Raw genomic sequence first — 19,621 nt, 5'->3', positions numbered from 1 at the left:
CATGCAATTGGTTAATTTAAATTCACTTAACCAGAGAGGTCTCGCCCATTCCATAGTCCCACTTCCCACATCTCCAGAACTTCCCACATCTCCACAACTTCCCATATCTCCAGAACTTCCCACATCTCCACAACTTCCCATATCTCCAGAACTTCCCACATCTCCACAACTTCCCACATCTCCACAACTCCCCACATCTCCACAACTTCCCACTTCCCATATCTCCACAACTTCCCACATCTCCAGAACTTCCCACATCTCCAGAGAAGCCTTTATGACACGAAGTCATCGCCGCCAAACTCGGGGACAGAGAGTGTGTAGGCCAGAGCTGTATATGTGTATAGAAATGTACATAGTGGGACAGAGAGTGTGTAGGCCAGAGCTGTATATGTGTATAGAAATGTATATATTGGGACAGAGAGTGTGTACTGTAGGCCAGAGCTGTATACTGTGTAGCAATGTATATATTATATATGGCTCTGGTGTAGACTGGACCACTCCTTAAGGTCTCTGTCTCAAGGGCTTACTCCAGGAGAAGCGCCATCCAATAATACTCAAACTGGAGATGTTTGGCCGACCCCGACAGGAGTCACAGGATCCGACAGGTTCGGTGGGGTTCGGGTTTAATTTCACGCGGGCTCGGGCTTGCGCAGTATAAATGAGCAGTCACGTGATGCATTTCGATTAGCTTTGAGAAAGATGCAAAAATGGATGCTGATGAGGTGAAACGGAGGCTGGCCTCTGGCGATTACGTTTTAGTTGCACCGGCAAAGAAAGCAAAGTCTGAGGTGTGGAAAAGTTTTGACCATGTGCATCATGAGAATAATAATGTTTTGACCATGTGCATCATGAGAATAATGACGTTTTGACCATATGCATCATGAGAATAATGAGCCAGTGGTTATGTATTACTATATACTATACTACTATGTAAAATGCAGAGATGCAACATTCTGCAGAGCGACAGGGAATTCGTCGCTGCAACAAAACCCAACCCTGCAAAGGTGAAACAAATGGTTACGGAGAAGTGTCAGCTTTCGCTGTAAAGACATTAGGCCTTTTAATATCGTAAATGGCGAGGGGTTTGAAAAGCTGGAGCAAGAACTAATTAATGTCGGGGCTGCATATGGGAGAGTTCCCGCAAACTTCAGAGTGCTGAGATGTTATGATGTTACAGAGGACTTAGGCTGTGTGTTATTTCTTTGTTCTAACTTCCAAGTGGCCTAGCTTACGTTAGTCATGAATAAATGATGAAATTATGTCGGGCTGTAAACGGGTTCGGGCTTATAAAAAGCTGTCGGCTCTGGCTGATTTCTGTCGGGCTTGTGCCTTGTCGGGCCTAACTTTTAAGGCCCGATTACAGCTCCAATGCAGTCCCGACATTCTTGCTGATTATGTGCACAAGAGAACACCCTCACCTGCCTCCAAGATACCAAATGCTCAGCGTTTGAGGTGGCGGTGCAGGCCCTTCAGTTTGACAGGTTTCAGATGACACTTCAAATGCGGTATTTTAATCCTCTACAATTTATTGGTCTCCTTTTAATGTTTTTGTTTTTAGGTAAGCAACTAGAATGTAATTGAGAAGATGAGAGAATCCATCCATCTTCTAAAAGGAACTCTTGGGCACTTTCAATGCTGCAGAAATGTTCTTGTATCCTTCCCCAGATTTGTGTCTTCACACAACCCTATCTCGCAGGTCTACGGACAATTCTTTCGACCTTGTGGCTTGGTTTTCAATCTGACATACACCATCAACTGTGAGACCTTGTATAAAGAGATGTGTGCCTCTCCTAATAATGTCCAGTGAATTCATTTAGGCACAGGTGGACTCCAATCAAGTTGTAGAAGCATCTCAAGGACCATTGATAGATGTAGGATGCACCAGAACTCAATGGAAAGTGTCATAACAAAAGGTGTGAATACTTGGAATAGTGGGGTGTAAATGGAATAGTGGGGTGTTGGAGTATTGTGTGTAGATTTAGTAAACTATCTGTACACAAACAATGTTCTCAATGCTCAAGTTCATGTGTAGAGACACTGTTGATACTTTGATAAAAGTTTCATGTTGTGTTGAGCCTTCTTAGTGTTTTAAAAATAGCCATTTTGACGGGATCATGTATCAAAATAGTAGTGCCCCTAGGATTATCATTCAAAGGGCTATTTCACCCGAAAACGACAACGTGGACAAGCTTAAAAGTGGCGCTTTGGACGTAATTATGCTTTTAAATGAAAGTTTGACTTAGGTACATTCACAAAAACACCCTAGGATGCATTTTCGGGAGTTTTAACTTAAAGTTTTGCTTTAAGGTTAAGGGGTTGAACTTGGTTAAAGTGATGTTTAGTGAGCAGGCAGATGTGATGTTTAGTGCAGATGTGATGTTTAGTGAGCAAGCAGATGTGATGTTTAGTGCAGATGTGATGTTTAGTGAGCAAGCAGATGTGATGTTTAGTGCAGATGTGATGTTTAGTGATGTTTAGTGCAGATGTGATGTGTAGAGCAGATGTGATGTTTAGTGAGCAAGCAGATGTGATGTTTAGTGCAGATGTGATGTTTAGCAGAAATACTTAAAATGTTACGTACTGTGTTTGTCCTGCAGAGGGAGCCAAAGTGACACTGATGAAACTCCCTGCTGAACAAACAGCTAGACGGCAGCTTATGCTGGCAGCTGGTTTTAGCTGGTCTTTTGTAGGGGTGACATGACAAATGATTAGATCAACACACCAGTCACATTGTATGAAAGAAAAATACCTTGAGCATATAGCCACAATTATTACAACATCACTATTCATCTACATGAGCAGGGTTTGGTCATCATGTCTTTCTGGTTATGCTGAGGGTTTTTTGAAAACATTTGTCATAATCCCGACATGTCTGTGATCATGTGAAGCCTAATAGCGTAATTTGTTAGTCTTCGGATTTGGAAAAAAAAATAACTTTATATACACACAATTATGTTTACCTGCTCTTATTGCTTGATAAGTAAAAAAGTGGTAACACTTTATTTTAATGTGTCGCTGTTACAGTGTACCTACCTAATTAGGTACAGTGGTACAACCTGTGTAACAACATGTACTATCAGGTACTATCATTGTACTTGCATTATGTATTTGTGGGTACCTACATATAGTTGTTACATTGTAATACTGAGTGCTTTTACAAAACTTTGCCAATTTGCCTAAATTTTCATCAGAGGCAAAGAGCTGACCTGAGACCTGCTGGATGGGGTAAATCTGGTCATGATAGATTTGATATACAAACCATTCTTAGCTCCAACCTGTGCTGCTACAACCTTGTTACTCTTTGATACAGTGGAATAAACCTATTAAGTGTACTGTCACAGTGAATTTGTTCCGGCCAGGGAAAAAGTTCCAGATGACGCAACAATACCGTTCTAATCAGCTGTCTGATATGGTGTGCGCTCGTGAATATGCAGTACCAGTTAATTACTTACATGTACAGTGTACAAATGACATGTATGTTGTGTTGTGTCTTCGATGTCTTGGAACAGGTCTACTAATTCACTACATAGTACATATATCAACTGTGTTGGTACACACTTATTGCTCTTTGATACAGTGGCACAAAGCCATTAAAATGAAGTGTACCAGTTAAGTACTTACAATTACATATTACATGTATGTTGTGTCATTAGTGTCTTGGAACATGTCTGCTATTACCCTACATACTGTAGTACATGTATCAACTGTGTTGGTACACATTTATTACTCTTTTGATACAGTGGAATAAACCCATTAAAATAAAGTGTACCAGTTAAGTACTTACATTACCAGTTAAGTACATACATATTATATACATCCTGTCAATGATGTCATGCATCCTGTAATTGATGTGTTGAAACATGTCTGCTGTTACACCACACAGTACATGTGAATTAGTAGACCTGTTCCAAGACATCGAAGACATAATATACATGTCATATGTACATGTAAGTAATTAACTGGTACACTTAATAGGTTTATTCCACTGTATCAAAGAATAACAAGGTTGTAGCAGCACAGCTGTTACATGTACACTGAAGACAATGAGGCCTTGACTGGAGCTAAGAATGATTTGTATATCAAATCTATCATGACCAGATTTACCCCATCCAGCAGGTCTCAGGTCAGCTCTTTGCCTCTGATGAAAATTTAGGCAAATTGGCAAAGTTTTGTAAAAGCACTCAGTATTACAATGTAACAACTATATGTAGGTACCCACAAATACATAATGCAAGTACAATGATAGTACCTGATAGTACATGTTGTTACACAGGTTGTACCACTGTACCTAATTAGGTAGGTACACTGTAACAGCGACACATTAAAATAAAGTGTTACCAAAAAAGTTTATTTTGTGACGTAAGGTGACTAATTGTTTTGCTCTATCTTGGTGAGTAATCAAGGATCTTTGATAAGAAGCAACCAAAGATTGTCTAGTTACTCCGTCAACCGTCTCTGAAGCAGCCTCTATGGAAGAAACTAGCATGCATAGCATACAAGATGTGAATCATGGCAGACGCGACGAAGAAAGCACGGGTCGGAAGAGTCAAAGAAGAGGAAAAGAGAAAGTGACCGCATGTGTCCGACAAGTCTCACTCGGTCAGGCTTTCACTCGTTGGCGAGAGCTAAAAAACAGCAGCAGGTGAACAGGGGGAGGGGCTCAGGCCGTGAGTGCAGAGACGTATGAGTGGCATTTACAGTAACAGTAATATTTACAAGAGTAATGTTAAACACAAGTACTCCGTGGCAACTCTAGGAGGAGTTGTAAACAAATTTACCCGGAACGTTCCGGCACTGTCAAGAAAACTTTCCTGAATGACAGCAGCGAACGTTCCCGCACCCTTCAGCGTAGAGTTTGATTGTCTTATTATATCAGGGGATCTAAACTTGCATGTGGATAATCCTGAAAACAATTATGCCAAGGAATTCATTGCACTAATCGATACTTTCTCCCTAACACAGCATGTACAGGGGCCAACACACTCTCTCAGCCATACCCTTGACCTTGGGTCTCAATGTTTCTACAGCTTTTAAAGACCTGGCGTTATTCCGTAATCCGGAAATTTGGTCTCTGCATTTATCCCAATCCGTGAATTAGTGAAACACACTCAGCACACAGTGAACACACAGTGAGGTAAAGCACACACTAATCCCAGAAAATTGACAAAATCAGACTCCTGAGACATTATAGATCTTCCGGACCACCAATTGTTAACAACAAGTTTTTTTTTTATTAATATTAATATTTATCAATTTTGTCGAGAATAGTGAATAGAATCATAAACATATGATACAAATCTCATCAATAGTCAACATACTATTAAGGCCCACTGGTTAGCGCTTCGGACTTGTAACCGGAGGGTTGCCGGTTCAAACCCCGACCAGTAGGAACGGCTGAAGTGCCCTTGAACAAGGCACCTAACCCCTCACTGCTCCCCGAGCGCCGCTGTTGATGCAGGCAGCTCACTGCGCTGGGATTAGTGTGTGCTTCACCTCACTGTGTGTGCTGAGTGTGTTTCACTAATTCACGGATTGGGATAAATGCAGAGACCAAATTTCCCTCATGGGATCAAAAGAGTATATATACTTAATTGTCTCCAGCAGGGTTGATTACTGCAATGGACTGTTCACAGGCCCATTGGCGGAGCGAGGGGGTGGCTTCGTACGGAGCCCAGGAGGTGTCATTGAAAGATATTTGTGTATCGAGAGAATGTGCGCTCATTTTACTAAATTGTGCGCACAATTTTCTAAATCGTGAGCACGATTCACTAAATTAAGAGCACAATTTAGTAAAATGAGTGCACAATTTAATAAAATGAGGCCACGCTTTTTAACAATTAAAATGAGAGCACAATTTAGTAAAATGAGCGCACTATTTAGTAAAACGTGCGCACAATTTACTAAATCATGCGCACAATTTTCTAAATCGTGAGCACGATTCACTAAATTAAGAGCACAATTTAGTAAAATGAGTGCACAATTTAGTAAAATGAGCCCACGCTTTCTGGATATATACCAAAAAATACCTTGCAATGACCCCTCTAGGGCTCCGTAGCTTCGGGGGCTCAAGCCCTGAATCTTTTTTCAAAAGCCCCGAATCTTTTTTTTGTAGCCTATGTGTTTTCAATTTCCAACGATTCTAATTTCTAATTTAACTTCCGCTTGGTTTCTCTATAAATGTTACAAAATGTAGGCTACAATTACTGAGCAAATAGGCTATCCCTTATTTTCAAAGCCCAATATTGACAGATAATCTGATTTCCCACACGATGAGTTTAGGCAATGCCACAGCCGAGATGTAGCGGTTTACATCATAAACCTGGCAGGAAAGTTCAGAGCGGTGCAGTCAGTTTAAACAGCAAGCGGTAAGAAAAACTATTGTCAAGACATTAGGCAATTAGGCTACTGTACCCCGGAATACAAAATAAACTTCAAAAAGACAGAAAGTTTGTTGTACTGTATTCATAGAGTCTCAATGACTCAATCAGTAGATTTACCTGTTGTCAGTTGAGTTCGTTCAATTCATTTATTGTAGGCTAGTAGCCAAATATGAAACGGAGATGTAACGTGGCTACCAGCAAGATTTTGAATTTGCATGTTTCATGCATTTTAGGGCAAAGAATACCATGAGATTGATCAATTGCGGACGTGCACAAACAGCTCAGACACAGAGCGCATAGGCCTAAGTTAGGCTACTTTCACTTTCCAGAGTGCGCATTAATTACGTAAAAGATGCTTCATAGTACCAAAACAACGATCAAACATTATCAAATGTATCATGACGTGTTGTCACAAAGACTTACTCCAATTAGAAAATCGAAACCAAAATCATGTAAGTGTAAGTGTTCTCTCATTGACGCCTGTAAGCCTATTAGGAAAATGCGATTTCAGTTGGTAAAATGTATCCCCCCCTCCCCAACTGAATTAGTCCCCCTATGTGAAGCACTGAAGGGGAGAATTTTGAAAGATGAGCTTTAAGCCCTGAAATAAACTTAGCTTCATGTGTTCCATTGAACATTATAACAAGTGGGTTCAGAATGTGTGGGGCTGTGCTAAACCTGACCATAAGGCTACTTTTGCCAGAGTTCAAAGTAAAAATGTATTGAGACAAGGTAGCATCCCATCAGGGTTATCTCAGCATAGTATACTAGCCTATCATATACAAACTCATAAAAAACGCTTAATTAACTAAGTGCCTGCTGATCAGATAGGCTATGCCTATAGTGCCAGTCAGATATACCTTGAGTCTCACATTTGTAAAGTCTCGGGGCTGTATTTTGGGCACCAGCGCATGGCGTAAAGTTTCGTTTTCCACCCGCGCAAAGTTTAATTTGGTATTTTGCATGTTTATTTTTTAAACATTGCGCCCAGGGGTGTGGCAATTAACAACCTAGGGAGGGGCCTGGCGCGTTGTCTAAAAAGTGCTATCATACACCACCTAAACCTGGTCAGAAGTCAATGGCGAGTTGTTCATATGCTATTTTAAGAGCGCATGTCAACAGTCATATTGGCAGGTGCACGCACCATCCTTCTATCATTCATGAACGCACACCAGCGCACGTCCATGCAAAACATTACAAATTGCACGATTACAATGGGAAACATAATTAGAATAAAGATATTACGAAATACTGTACATATCATAATGAGTAGTTATTCACCATCATGTGCAAATTGGTAATGACGGTTAAAAGGGATTAGGGGAGAGGCGAGAGACACGTATGGAGCACAGCTGAAGACGCACTGTCACGAGATATAAGCAACTCCTCTGCAGGATAAATGTTGTTTTATTCAGTCATTTGAGCAATATTAGGGTAAGTGTTGCTTTTTCCAGCCTATGTTTTCGGTGGTAACCCATTGTCAGTCAATAGTGAAAGTAACTGCATATAACTGTCTTGTCGTTGACTGACTCCTTGGTGAAGTTAGTTTCACTTTGCCAATGAGTTCAAATAATAGACGAGTGCAAATGCTTGAAGGCTATGCTAGGTTTTAGTAAAGCATGGAATAACTATTCCATACGGTCTCGCAAGCAGCCTCCTTCAAATGCGCCGTTGAATGCCAAAATACCGATGCATTTATTTGACATATCGCGCTTTGCGCCGTTAAAGGGAATGACAGATGTCATTCTCATTGGTTTAAAATGATGTTACGCCCCTAACACACCCATATGACTGATTAAAAAACCTAGGAACACCTTGTTGCGCCATGCACTCCACGTTTGATAATGAAACCCCTCCCAAAGTGAACTGGACATCCTACTAAATTTGAATAGACTTTTGACGAGTGACGATGCACTTTAGAATGTCATGATAGGGCCCTCAATGTGTTTACACAGAATTCACTAGAAGTCATTATTTAAGGGGTTATTTTTCAAAATTTTCTGCCGGGGGTGCATACGCCCGGACCCCCCTAGCCTTCCTGTGTGTGACACTGGGCTAAGCCCCCAATGTTTCAAATGTCTGGCTCCGCCCCTGCACAGGCCTTCCTAAAAAGACTATAAAACAGCTTCAGGTGATACAAAATACAGCAGCGAGGATTCTCACAAAAACTAAAAGACCACATTACTCCAATTCTTAATAGGCTAGTGACAATGGCCCCACATTTTTGAGATACCCCTACCGGAGGTAGAACTAAACCCAACAATGTTTTTCCTCATCTCTAAGGTCTCCCATATATGAAATGGATTCTTGGTTAAAAATATTTTACTGCTAAGATTGTTAAATTAACAGATATTGTTATACACCCCAAAACCAAAAAAGGACTAAAATATAGCCTGTCCGTATTGGAGTTAAGGCATATAAACTAGTGCAGATCAATCACACAAGCTCTGAGAACTTTGAAACTTGGCATGTTTATAGTCATGAAGTTGCTTTACCTACTAGAAAAGGCTGAATGTGAATATCTTGATGTATGGAATGAATAGAGACATGTAAACATACACCTAAAATAAGCGGACATGCAAAAAATGAATATCTATGCAGAATGTTTTCATTTACTTTGTGGCTGCTTTACCAGGGATTATCATAGAAACACAAATGATGGCTTGTTGGAAAGGTGGGGTTGTACTGAATCCAACAATACCAAATATGTAAATATAGCATTACGAATTAGGGTGTTCTATCACTCAATGCAGGCTATGAGGTGTCCAAAATGAAAGAAAACGGAACACTGGCAAAATACAGTCTCAAATCCAAATCACATTATCAGTGGTGAGAAGAATGTTCATTGTTACTGCAAGGTAAGTGCTGATGTATATTTACATTTAATAATGATACATTTCATATGAAACACAGATCCAAATCAGGTTAACATTGGAATGGAACACCTTTATTAAAATATTTACATTCACTAATTTGTTTTGGTTAAGTCTTTACTGAATAATGGAAAATAATATTGTTAGCTTTTGTCTGTCCAGACCAGCAGTGGACAGTAGAGCCTACACTGCTTACGTCACCCCTAAGTAGCTAAACAGTTAGTTGTAGAAACTACTATCCCTAGCTAAGAAAGGACTTAGCCCTCTGACTAATGTTGCATGTGTAATTCAACTTGATTTGCATTTCAATGGCAATTCTGAGATGTATATAACTTTTCACTAGTCTCTTGAATTATGGAGAATGTCTTACAGACATTGGATCCAAAGCTTAAACATTTTGAAAAAGGCAAGAAAAAAGATCCCTATATGTCCAAAACCCCACAGTAGAAGGCCTCCAACGCATACTTACCCTTGCTCAGCAGAGAGAGAGATGGTGATAAAACTCTGGCTCCATATACAGATGATATTTCTTCCAAAATCAAAGTTTCATATCATGTATCATGTAGAGTGAACTGCAGTAAGACAAAAATCAGTGAGCAGCAGCAAGTTGCAAATGTTGAGAGTGAGAGCACATCTGCACCAAGAAGGCTGAGTAGGGCTGACACAACATCATTTCAAATACTGAGAGATTGTTTCATTTGTGGGAAGGCCAGCTCTAAACCAGAACCTCTGACAGCAATTTCGACTGGTTGAGAGCCGACTGACATTTTAGTCAGAGGGCTAAGTCCTTTCTTAGCTAGGGATAGTAGTTTCTACAACTAACTGTTTAGCTACTTAGGGGTGAAGTAAGCAGTGTAGGCTCTACTGTCCACTGCTGACCTGGACAGACAAAAGCTAACAATATTATTTTCCATTATTCAGTAATGACTTGACCAAAACAAAATTCAAGTGAATATAAATATTTTAATATAGGTGTTCCATCCCAATGTTAACCTGATTCAATTGGATCTGTGTTTCATATGAATTGTTTAATACTGGGACATATGAAATGTATCATTATTAAATGTAAATATAGAGCAGCACTTACCGTATGTAACTTACCTTCAGTGCTCGAATTACGTGGGAGCCAGAGAGAGCCGAGCTCCCTTAGAGTGAGGACTGGCTCCCATGAAAACAACAAAGTCAAAAATCTGAGGGGGTCTCTCATATCTGAAGGTGCCTGGCATTGTAATTTAATCTTAAACAACGCTCATTATCCATCCCTGTGCGATCTCTTAGGCTACCAGGGAGGCCTATTTGGGGGCGCTGAAGCCACCCTAAGATGATCAAAAGTATATCTCATGAACGCGTCACTCAATACAGGGTAAACCATAAGAATAAACAGCAGACCTTACCGGACACGACAATATGAAGCATTCTTCTCTACAGTAAGCCGTTCCCGAGTTTTCCAATTGCAGCAAATTTCTACAACTTTGAGCTGAAATTCTAATGTTATAGCCCAAAATAAGGAACTTGGTTTCCATATCAAAGAATCAAAAGTTTATCATGACATGCACAGATCAACTGAGCTTTGGATAGATATTTCTACCATCATGCTTCAGGTGACATGAATGTAACAATCATGAGACTATGTTTCCTTGACATATAGGCTGCCATAAGTATGATCACATCATACTTTCACAGATATGGGTAGGCTATACTGTCTTGAAAACGTGTATATATAGCATAATAGATTACCCTTACAATGACCAAAGAGCTTCATTGTAAAATTGCACTGAAAATTGCCTAGGCCTCAAAGAACTAATATATGACTTATCTGGTTAAAAAGGGTCATAACTTAGTCTAGAGTGCAATTGTTTAGGTTTGAATATTGTTTGAATATTGTTTGATTATTGAATGAATACATAAGTTAACAGTAGTTTGTAGTAGCTATAGTTAAGCACTACCCTAGTTCAACTTAAAAAGAGCACTGATCAAATGCTACAGGAGGGCGGAGAGAGAAGGCAGTGTGACATTTCTCAATCTGTAATCTACTTTTAGAATTCCATGGTATTCTGCAACTTTCACATCCAGTCAGTGATGGCTCAACAGCAATTATTATTATTGTGTAAAAAAAATAACTATAGAAATCTTTTAGTGTTTTGTATAGTATATTATTAATACATGCATGATCACATCATATACTTTCCCAGATATGGGTAGCCTATACTGTCTTGAAAACTATATAGCCTAGTATAACAGATGGCCCTTACATTGAGCTTACTGTAATAGTAAAATTAGGCCTACACCGAAAATGGCCTAGGCCTCAAAGGGTACCTACTGTACAATTTATTGAAGCCCTTTTACGGTGTGATGAAATTTTACCTACAACTCTGGGGGCTAAGCCCCCCCTGTCTTTCAATCATAGTGACGTCCCTGTCTCTTACCATTAAAGACATTAAATTCAAATATAGGCTACTACTGGACATAGACCTACCCTACGCTCTTGAACAAAGCATGACTGCACTTCACCACCACACCACTAGACTATATGAGCAAACTGCATACAATCGATTTGACAGCACTCACAAGTCCGAAGAAGCCACCCTGCTTTGATGCGAGTGTTTTGTCTATTTACATAGGCGTCCATTGGGCTAGCCTACATGGTTTGATACGTGCTGAAAAAGTCCTGTTTGCTGTTGAACTTGCCCTTCGCCTCTTCTATGTTTATTTACAAACCCATAAATCATGACCCATAATACAGCCTACTTCAATGATTGTGTGAATTGATCTGTAGCTATCCTCTGCCTATGGTTCCAGATAGCCTATCTGAGACGGTGGTCTGGTTCAAATGAGTTGCGTTATGAAATTGAGAATGACACTCCGACTAAATCCTTTAGTCTATTTCTTTGTATTGTGAAATTGAAATGAAATATGGACTATTGCAATCAATAATATGTTGAAATTAATGAAAAGGAATCAATTTCTATGAAACATCTGTCAGTTGTGTGCGTGTGTCAAGTTATAGCCTAGGCCTACCGTGCGCATACTGCGCAAAAGCACCACTCGCGCCTAGGCTATTTAATTGTATCGCCTCGGGATGTGGAACTTTTTATGAGATAGAGAGACCCCCTTAAAGACAAAAAGATCATTCGAGCCCTGCTTACCTTGCAGTAACAATGAATGTCAACATTCTTCTCACCACTGATAATGTGATTTGGACTTGAGACTGTATTTTGCCAGTGTTCCATTTTCTTTCATTTTGGACACCTCATACATTGAGTGACAGAACACCCTGATTCGTCATACTATATTTACATATTTGGTATTGTTGGATTCAGAACAACCCTACCTTTCCCATAAGCCATCATATGTGTTGCTGTGATAATCCCTGGTAAGTCACAGAATTGACTTTAAAGCACTAGTACTGCTTGTTTATAAATCACTTAATGGAGCAGGACCTAAATACCTCTCAGACATGCTTCAGCAGTTCACACCCTCCAGACCTCTCAGGTCTCAGGAGAAAAACCTGTTTTGACCAAGAGGAGGGGAGGGGATAGATGAGCTACTGTCACTTTAAATGAGGAGAAAGCGGACCGTCCACCCCTAACCCCCGCCCTCGCTTAATCGGACGGTCGTGCTGTTGTAGCGTTCGGATCAGGAGGCTGGGAAACATATGCAGGCGATATCAAAACGGAGGTGAGCCGATTGATTTAGCCTGCTCTTGAACCAAATGTTTTGTAGTGTGTTCGTGTCTGCTACTGTGTTGTCATCTTTCCTGGAATAGATTCCGGACTCCGAGTTCCACCTGCTGTATTTGGCACCTCGCTGCCCCTTATTGTCCGCGGCGCGACTCCTTATGATAAAATACAAAGGGATGGTAGCCTACAAACGGAGTTGGTTCAGCATTCACTTCATACAATTATGCCGAAAAGAGCCTCATCTATTGTCTGCCTTAAGACAAATACACCTGGAAACAGCCGTTTCTCCATTTTGTTCTAAATTATTCATGGAGCATTTGAGGATAAAACGACGCCCCAAACAGGGTCAGCTCTGTGAGTTCAGTTTATGATTGATGATACTTTTTCAACTGAATCGTAAGCGTTATGTTTAATGTAGCTTATCTGAAATCGGGAGAAGGAATAGGGAGATCAAGTATTACGTAATACATCGCAAGCCAGCGAGCCTCGCGGGCTACAGGAGATTTGCCGTTGAGCCGGAGCATCCCGCGAGCAGCCCGCGAGAGCTATCTACGCAGCATCTGCCAACTCACGCTCACGCCACAGCGACGCGCACACAGCGTATGATGTCCCAAGAGATTAGAAAGACAGAAGATATATAGACATATTATAGGACATATTATTTATCATAGTAATGTACATAGTAATGTTTATCATAGTAATGTATCAATGTTTACATGATACAATCAGGCTACCAGCTGGAAACAGGAGTTTGACGCACTTATCGGTGCTTTTGTAAAGTAGAAAAAAGGAGTAGGCTAGGCCTACGGAATATTCCCATTATCCAGATTGTTGACATATCGATTTTGTGACAGAAGTGTGTTAATTACTCCTCTAAAGTGACTTGATGGCAGTCCTCCTTCCTTGACATGTGCTTATGTAGGAACCTCTTCTACAAATGAACCTAGGCTACTTTTAGATCATCTTGGTATTTGTGTTTCTGGGGTCACTATCTCTGTCCTCCTGTGTCTCCTTCTATTTGTCATTCTGTGTCACACACACACACACACACACACACACACACAAACACACACACACACACACACAGAAACACACTCACACACACACACACACACTCACACACACACACACACACACACACACACACACACACACACACACACACACACACACTGTACTCAGTCAGCGTGTGTGGTGAAGCTGCCTGAGTTGAGAGGAGCAGAGAGCACCTGATGCAGGACAGCCTGCTGGGCACCCTGTGAGGCGGTGATGAGAGGAGCCGTCTGATTGGCTAGAAGACCAGAGAGGAGCCGTCCTCTGATTGGCTAGAGAGGAGCAGTCTGATTGGCTAGGAGTCCAGAGAGGAGCCGTCTGATTGGCTAGGAGACCAGAGAGGAGCAGTCCTCTGATTGGCTAGGAGACCAGAGAGGAGCCGTCCTCTGATTGGCTAGAGAGGAGCAGTCTGATTGGCTAGGAGTCCAGAGAGGAGCCGTCTGATTGGCTAGGAGACCAGAGAGGAGCAGTCCTCTGATTGGCTAGGAGACCAGAGAGGAGCAGTCCTCTGATTGGCTAGAGAAGAGCAGTCTGATTGGCTGGGAGACCTGAGAGGAGCAGTCCTCTGATTGGCTAGAGAAGAGCAGTTTGATTGGCTGGGAGACCAGAGAGGAGCAGTCCTCTGATTGGCTAGAGAAGAGCCGTCTGATTGGCTAGAGAAGAGCAGTCTGATTGGCTGGGAGACCAGAGAGGAGCAGTCCTCTGATTGGCTGGGAGACCAGAGAGGAGCCGTCCTCTGATAGGCTGGGAGACCAGAGTCAGGGATGATGAGCAAACTGATAAGATGGTCGGATGATGACTCATCCCAAAAGGAGAAGTGTGTGTGTGAGAGAGAGAGAGAGAGAGAGAGAGAACTGTCTGTGTGTGTGAGAGAGTGTGTATGTGTGTGTGTATTTCTCTCTGTGTGTGGCAGAGAGAGAGGGTGTGTGTGTGTGTGTGTTTGGTAAGTGAATAATTTCCTCTCCCTCTCTGTCAGGTTAGTTGGGACTGTGTTTCTGTGTGTGTGTGTGTGTGTTTGGTAAGTTAATCATTTCCTCTCCCTCTCTGTCAGGTTAGTTGTGTCTGTGGCTGGACACTGAGGAAGAGGATGGACCACATCTGACCCCTGACATCATCAGGCCCCTCCCCTCCTCTCTCTCTTCTCTCTCTCTCTCTCGCGTGTGTCACCATGGCGACGTGTGGGCGGGGCTGCCTGCCGGCCGTGCGTCTGTGCCACCGGCTGACCCGTCTGAAGACGCTGCAGGTGGACGTCATGGCGACGTCTCTGAAGCGCTGCTTGACCACGCTGGACCTGGCGCTGCTGGGTGTGGGCGGCATGGTGGGCTCGGGGCTCTACGTGCTCACGGGCACGGTCGCCAAGGAGACGGCGGGCCCCGCCGTGGTGCTGTCCTTCCTGATGGCCGGCGTGGCTTCCCTATTGGCCGCCCTGTGCTACGCCGAGTTCGGCGCGCGCGTGCCCAGGACAGGCTCCGCCTACATGTTCACCTACGTGTCGGTGGGCGAGATCTGGGCCTTCCTGATTGGCTGGAACGTGATCCTGGAGTACATGATTGGCGGGGCGGCGGTGGCGCGGGCCTGGAGCGGCTACCTGGACGCCATCTTTGACCACCGCATCCAGAACTTCACGGAGACCCACGTGATGCGCTGGGACGTGCCCTTCCTGGCGCGCTACCCCGACCTGCTGGCGTCCGGCGTGCTGCTGCTGGCCTCCTTCATCATCTCCTTCGGCGTGCGCGTGTCCTCCTGGCTCAACCACATCTTCTCCGCGGTCAGCATGGCGGTCATCGCCTTCGTGCTGGTGTTCGGCTTCGCGCTAGCCGACCCGCAGAACTGGGGGGCGCGTGAGGGCGGCTTCGCCCCGTTCGGCCTGTCGGGCGTGCTGGCCGGCACGGCCACCTGCTTCTACGCCTTCGTGGGGTTCGACGTGATCGCGGCGTCCAGCGAGGAGGCGCGTGACCCCCAGAAGGCCATCCCCATGGCGACCGCCATCGCGCTGGGCCTGGCCGCCACCGCCTATGTGCTGGTCTCCGCCGTGCTGACCCTCATGGTGCCCTGGCACTCGCTCGACCCCAACTCCGCCCTCGCAGACGCATTCTATCGCCGTGGATACAGCTGGGCTGGCTTCATTGTGGCCGTGGGCTCCATCTGCGGTAAGTGGGACTGTGTGTGTGTGTGTGTGTGTGTGTGTGAGGGTGAGGGTGTGTGTGTGTGTCTGAGTATGTGTGTGTGTGTGTGTGTGTGTGTGAGAGTATGTGTGTGTGTGTGTCTGAGAATGTGTGTGTGTGTGTGGGTGAGTGAGTGTGTGTGTGTGTGTGTGTGTCTGTGTGTGAGTGTGTGTGAGTGTGTCTGTGTGTGTTTGAGTGACTGTCTCTCTTTCAAACACACACACACACACACACACAGTTTGTGTTTGAGTCTCTCTCAATTTGAATAAGCTTGTTTGTCCTGTCAGTCTAAGTATTTAGTGTACACATACACACACACATACATGCTGTACAGCAGTGTTTCTCAAACTGGGTCGCGACCCACTACTGGGTCGCGAGACATGCCAGGTGGGGCCGAACTGGCGTGAAAAACAGGAGTTTTTTATTTTTTTTTTTTATCTGTAGCCTGGGCCCAGGTAGCACCCAATCGCCAATGGACGCGCTGTGTTATTCACAGGGAAGCGCATTATCAAGGCAGCTTAGTTAGTCCCGACCTACATGAGATTTTGAGCGTTGTTGTGAGTGGTGAATTTCATCAAAACCCGGCCCTTAAAAAGCGTCTATTCTCGCGACTTTGCGAAGAGATGGTAGCTGACCAAAAGGCTGTACTGTTTCACAGCGAGGCAAGGTAGCTTTCGAGGTAAAGTGCAGTCGCGTGTGTTTGAGCTCGAAATTAAGCCTCTTCTTGGAGGAAGAGCGATGTTTGAATCTGCAAGCACGTTCACTAATGAACATTTCTTGACGGCTGGCCTATCTTAGCGATATATTTGATATATCTTAGCGATACATTTGAATTAAATGTCCAGTTACAAGGCAAAGACAAGCACCTACCTCACCCAACAAATAAGATTACTGCGTTCACCAAAAAACTGAGTAGCCTATGGGACGAGGCCGATCCGCGACAGTATTATGCCTTTGAGATTTCTGAGTGAAATCGCTGAAACTTCTGATTGGGAGGCACTCTTGTGATCCCATGTATTAAACAGTAGGCCTACATCACATCCCTGCAAAGTTTATTTCAAAAATATTTCCCAACCAGCAGTGCTCAGTATGACTGGATTATGGATCCATTTAATGCAGCATGTTGGTATTTCATTGAATATATTGTACAATGCTGTAAAATGGCCTATACTTCCTAATATGTTGCTGGAAAACAGAAATATGTGTGTTATGTATTTATTTATTATTATATCTGCAGCACCAGCTGATTTTAACTCTGTTGAAGAGGATATATTTAAAACTTGTCATTATTTCAATAAATTTGACAATTTTAAGCTTGACCTACCACTTTCTTAGAGTGATGAGGGCAGGGCTCAAATTACGTGGGAGCCAGAGGGAGCCGAGCTCCCATAGAGTGACGACTGGCTCCCATGAAAGCAACAAAGTCAAAAACCTGAAGGGGTCTCTCATATCTGAAGGTGTCTGGCATTGTAATTTAATCTTAAACAACCGCTCATTATCCATCCCTGTGCGATCTCTTACCATTAAAGACGTTAAATTAAAATATAGGCTACTACGGGACGTAGACCTACACTACGCTCTTGAACGCAGCATGACACTTCACCACCACACCACAAGACTATATGAGCAAACCGTATCGATTTGACAGCACTCGCAAATCTGAAGAAGTCACCCTGCTTTGATGTGAGTGTTTTGTCTATTTGCATAGGCGTTCATTGGGCTAGGCGTACATGGTTTGATACGTGCTGAAAAGTCCTGTTTGCTGTTGAACTTGCGCTTCACCTATTCTATGTTGATTGACAAAGCCATACATTATGGCCCATAATGCAGCCTACAATGATTGTGTTGTCTGATGATCTAGCTATCCTCTGCCATTCAGAGCTCCGGAAAGTTCCCAGCTATTTTAAAACACCTGTTAGCAATCTCTGATGTCGGAATATTCAATGGCTACCCGACAATATCTCAGTGCAAACTCCACTACAATATCTCAGTGCAAATTGTTTGTCTATTAATTTTCCACGGTTCAACACATTAGCCTACTAGAACATAGTTTGGCTGGCTTTATTAATTTCTGCCAGTTAGTGCTTTTTCCCCTGTGTATAAGTTACACTACATGCATTATTGTGTTTGACACTGAGGATAGCCTATCTGAGACGGTGGTCTGGTTTAAATGAGTTACGTTGTGAAATTGAGAATGGCACAGACTAAATCGTTTAGTCTATTTCTTTGTATTGTGAAATTGAAATGAAATATGGACTATTATAATCAATAATATGTTGAAATTAATTAAAAGTAATCAATTTCTATGAAATCTATGTCTGTTGTATGCGTGTGTCAAGGGTAGGGTTGGGTATCGTTTGAATTTGAACGATTCCGATTCCAATTCCGATTTCTTATTTCGATTCCGGTTCCTAACGATTCTCGATTCCGATTTTTTTAAGAGGCAGGGTCAAAAAAAGTTTAACGAAAAAAAAGTTTAAAGTTTAACCAACGGTCTTTCTCAGGGTATCTGCACATTTTTCAAGTGCAAATGTAAAGACTTTTAAGACCTTTTCAAGACATCTAAATGAAACTTAAGACTATACCACGGCAAAAAGATATATATGACTGTTTATGCAATAGTTTTTTTTTCCTACTAATTTTAACCCCCACCCCATTTTGGATGTCTACAGAAGTTACCAAATATATTTTGGCGAAAGAAAAATAATTGTGTGTGAATTACCTTCACAGCTATAAATGCCCAATTTTAGGGTCTGGGCTGCTTGCTTTTAAAGCTGGCTGTACATGTTACATGGTTTTGCTTACTGCTGAGGCTGACTGTTCTTCACCTGTGTCTGTAGTAGCCTAGGGCTACTTGCCAAAGACATGTGCACTGGACTGGATTCCCTTCAATATTTTTTCAAAGTTAGACTAAGCTATTTACATATTTTAATAAGCCTACTTGTGCATCTATTGTCCAATATGCAGCACAGCAAATTAAAGTTAATCCACTACTTTACATTTTGCATACCAGTTGTATCTAAACCAACCAAAGCTTGACTGAAACATTGTAAAACCATTGACTTGTTTTAAATTAATTAGAGACAGGTCCTCCTCGCGTGATCCTGCTGAAAACTGCTGGTTTCATCTCAAGCGCATGCGTTATTATGAGCATACGTTTTTTTATGTAGCCAGTCGCCGACATTCAAAAAAATATCAGGGTTATAGTTCACAACTTTTTTTCTTGTAGGCCTAGCCTACTGGGAAGCGCTGGCAAAAGCAAGCTGCTGGCAGATATTATTATAACATTTTCTTCCTGGGCTAGGCCAGCAACACACGCTGGAAAGATGCAAACATATCAACAACATATACAGTATTTCCTCCTGATTGCGACCTTTGCTGCACATAATTTGACCAGCAGTCTTGGCGTCCATAGTTTGTGAAACGATGCTATAATCGAAAGCAACGATTTTAGATGCCAAAGCGCAACT

General features: G+C 42.5%; 1 protein-coding gene across 1 annotated transcript in view; it reads left to right on the top strand.

Moving 5' to 3' along the window:
- Positions 1-12,852: 12,852 nt before the first annotated feature.
- The window catches only part of slc7a4 (solute carrier family 7 member 4), a 23,149-nt gene continuing 16,380 nt past the window's right edge, over positions 12,853-19,621 (top strand). The window contains 2 exon segments of the mRNA XM_048244179.1: positions 12,853-12,931; positions 15,038-16,136. Coding sequence (XP_048100136.1) covers positions 15,155-16,136 — 982 coding nt within the window. The 5' untranslated portion in view covers positions 12,853-12,931; positions 15,038-15,154.

This window comes from Alosa alosa, chromosome 5, assembly GCF_017589495.1.
Source record: "Alosa alosa isolate M-15738 ecotype Scorff River chromosome 5, AALO_Geno_1.1, whole genome shotgun sequence".
In the NCBI taxonomy this organism is placed as follows: Eukaryota; Metazoa; Chordata; class Actinopteri; order Clupeiformes; family Clupeidae; genus Alosa; species Alosa alosa.
Note: the sequence above shows the minus strand (reverse complement) of the source record. Positions and strands in the feature narration are given on the sequence as shown.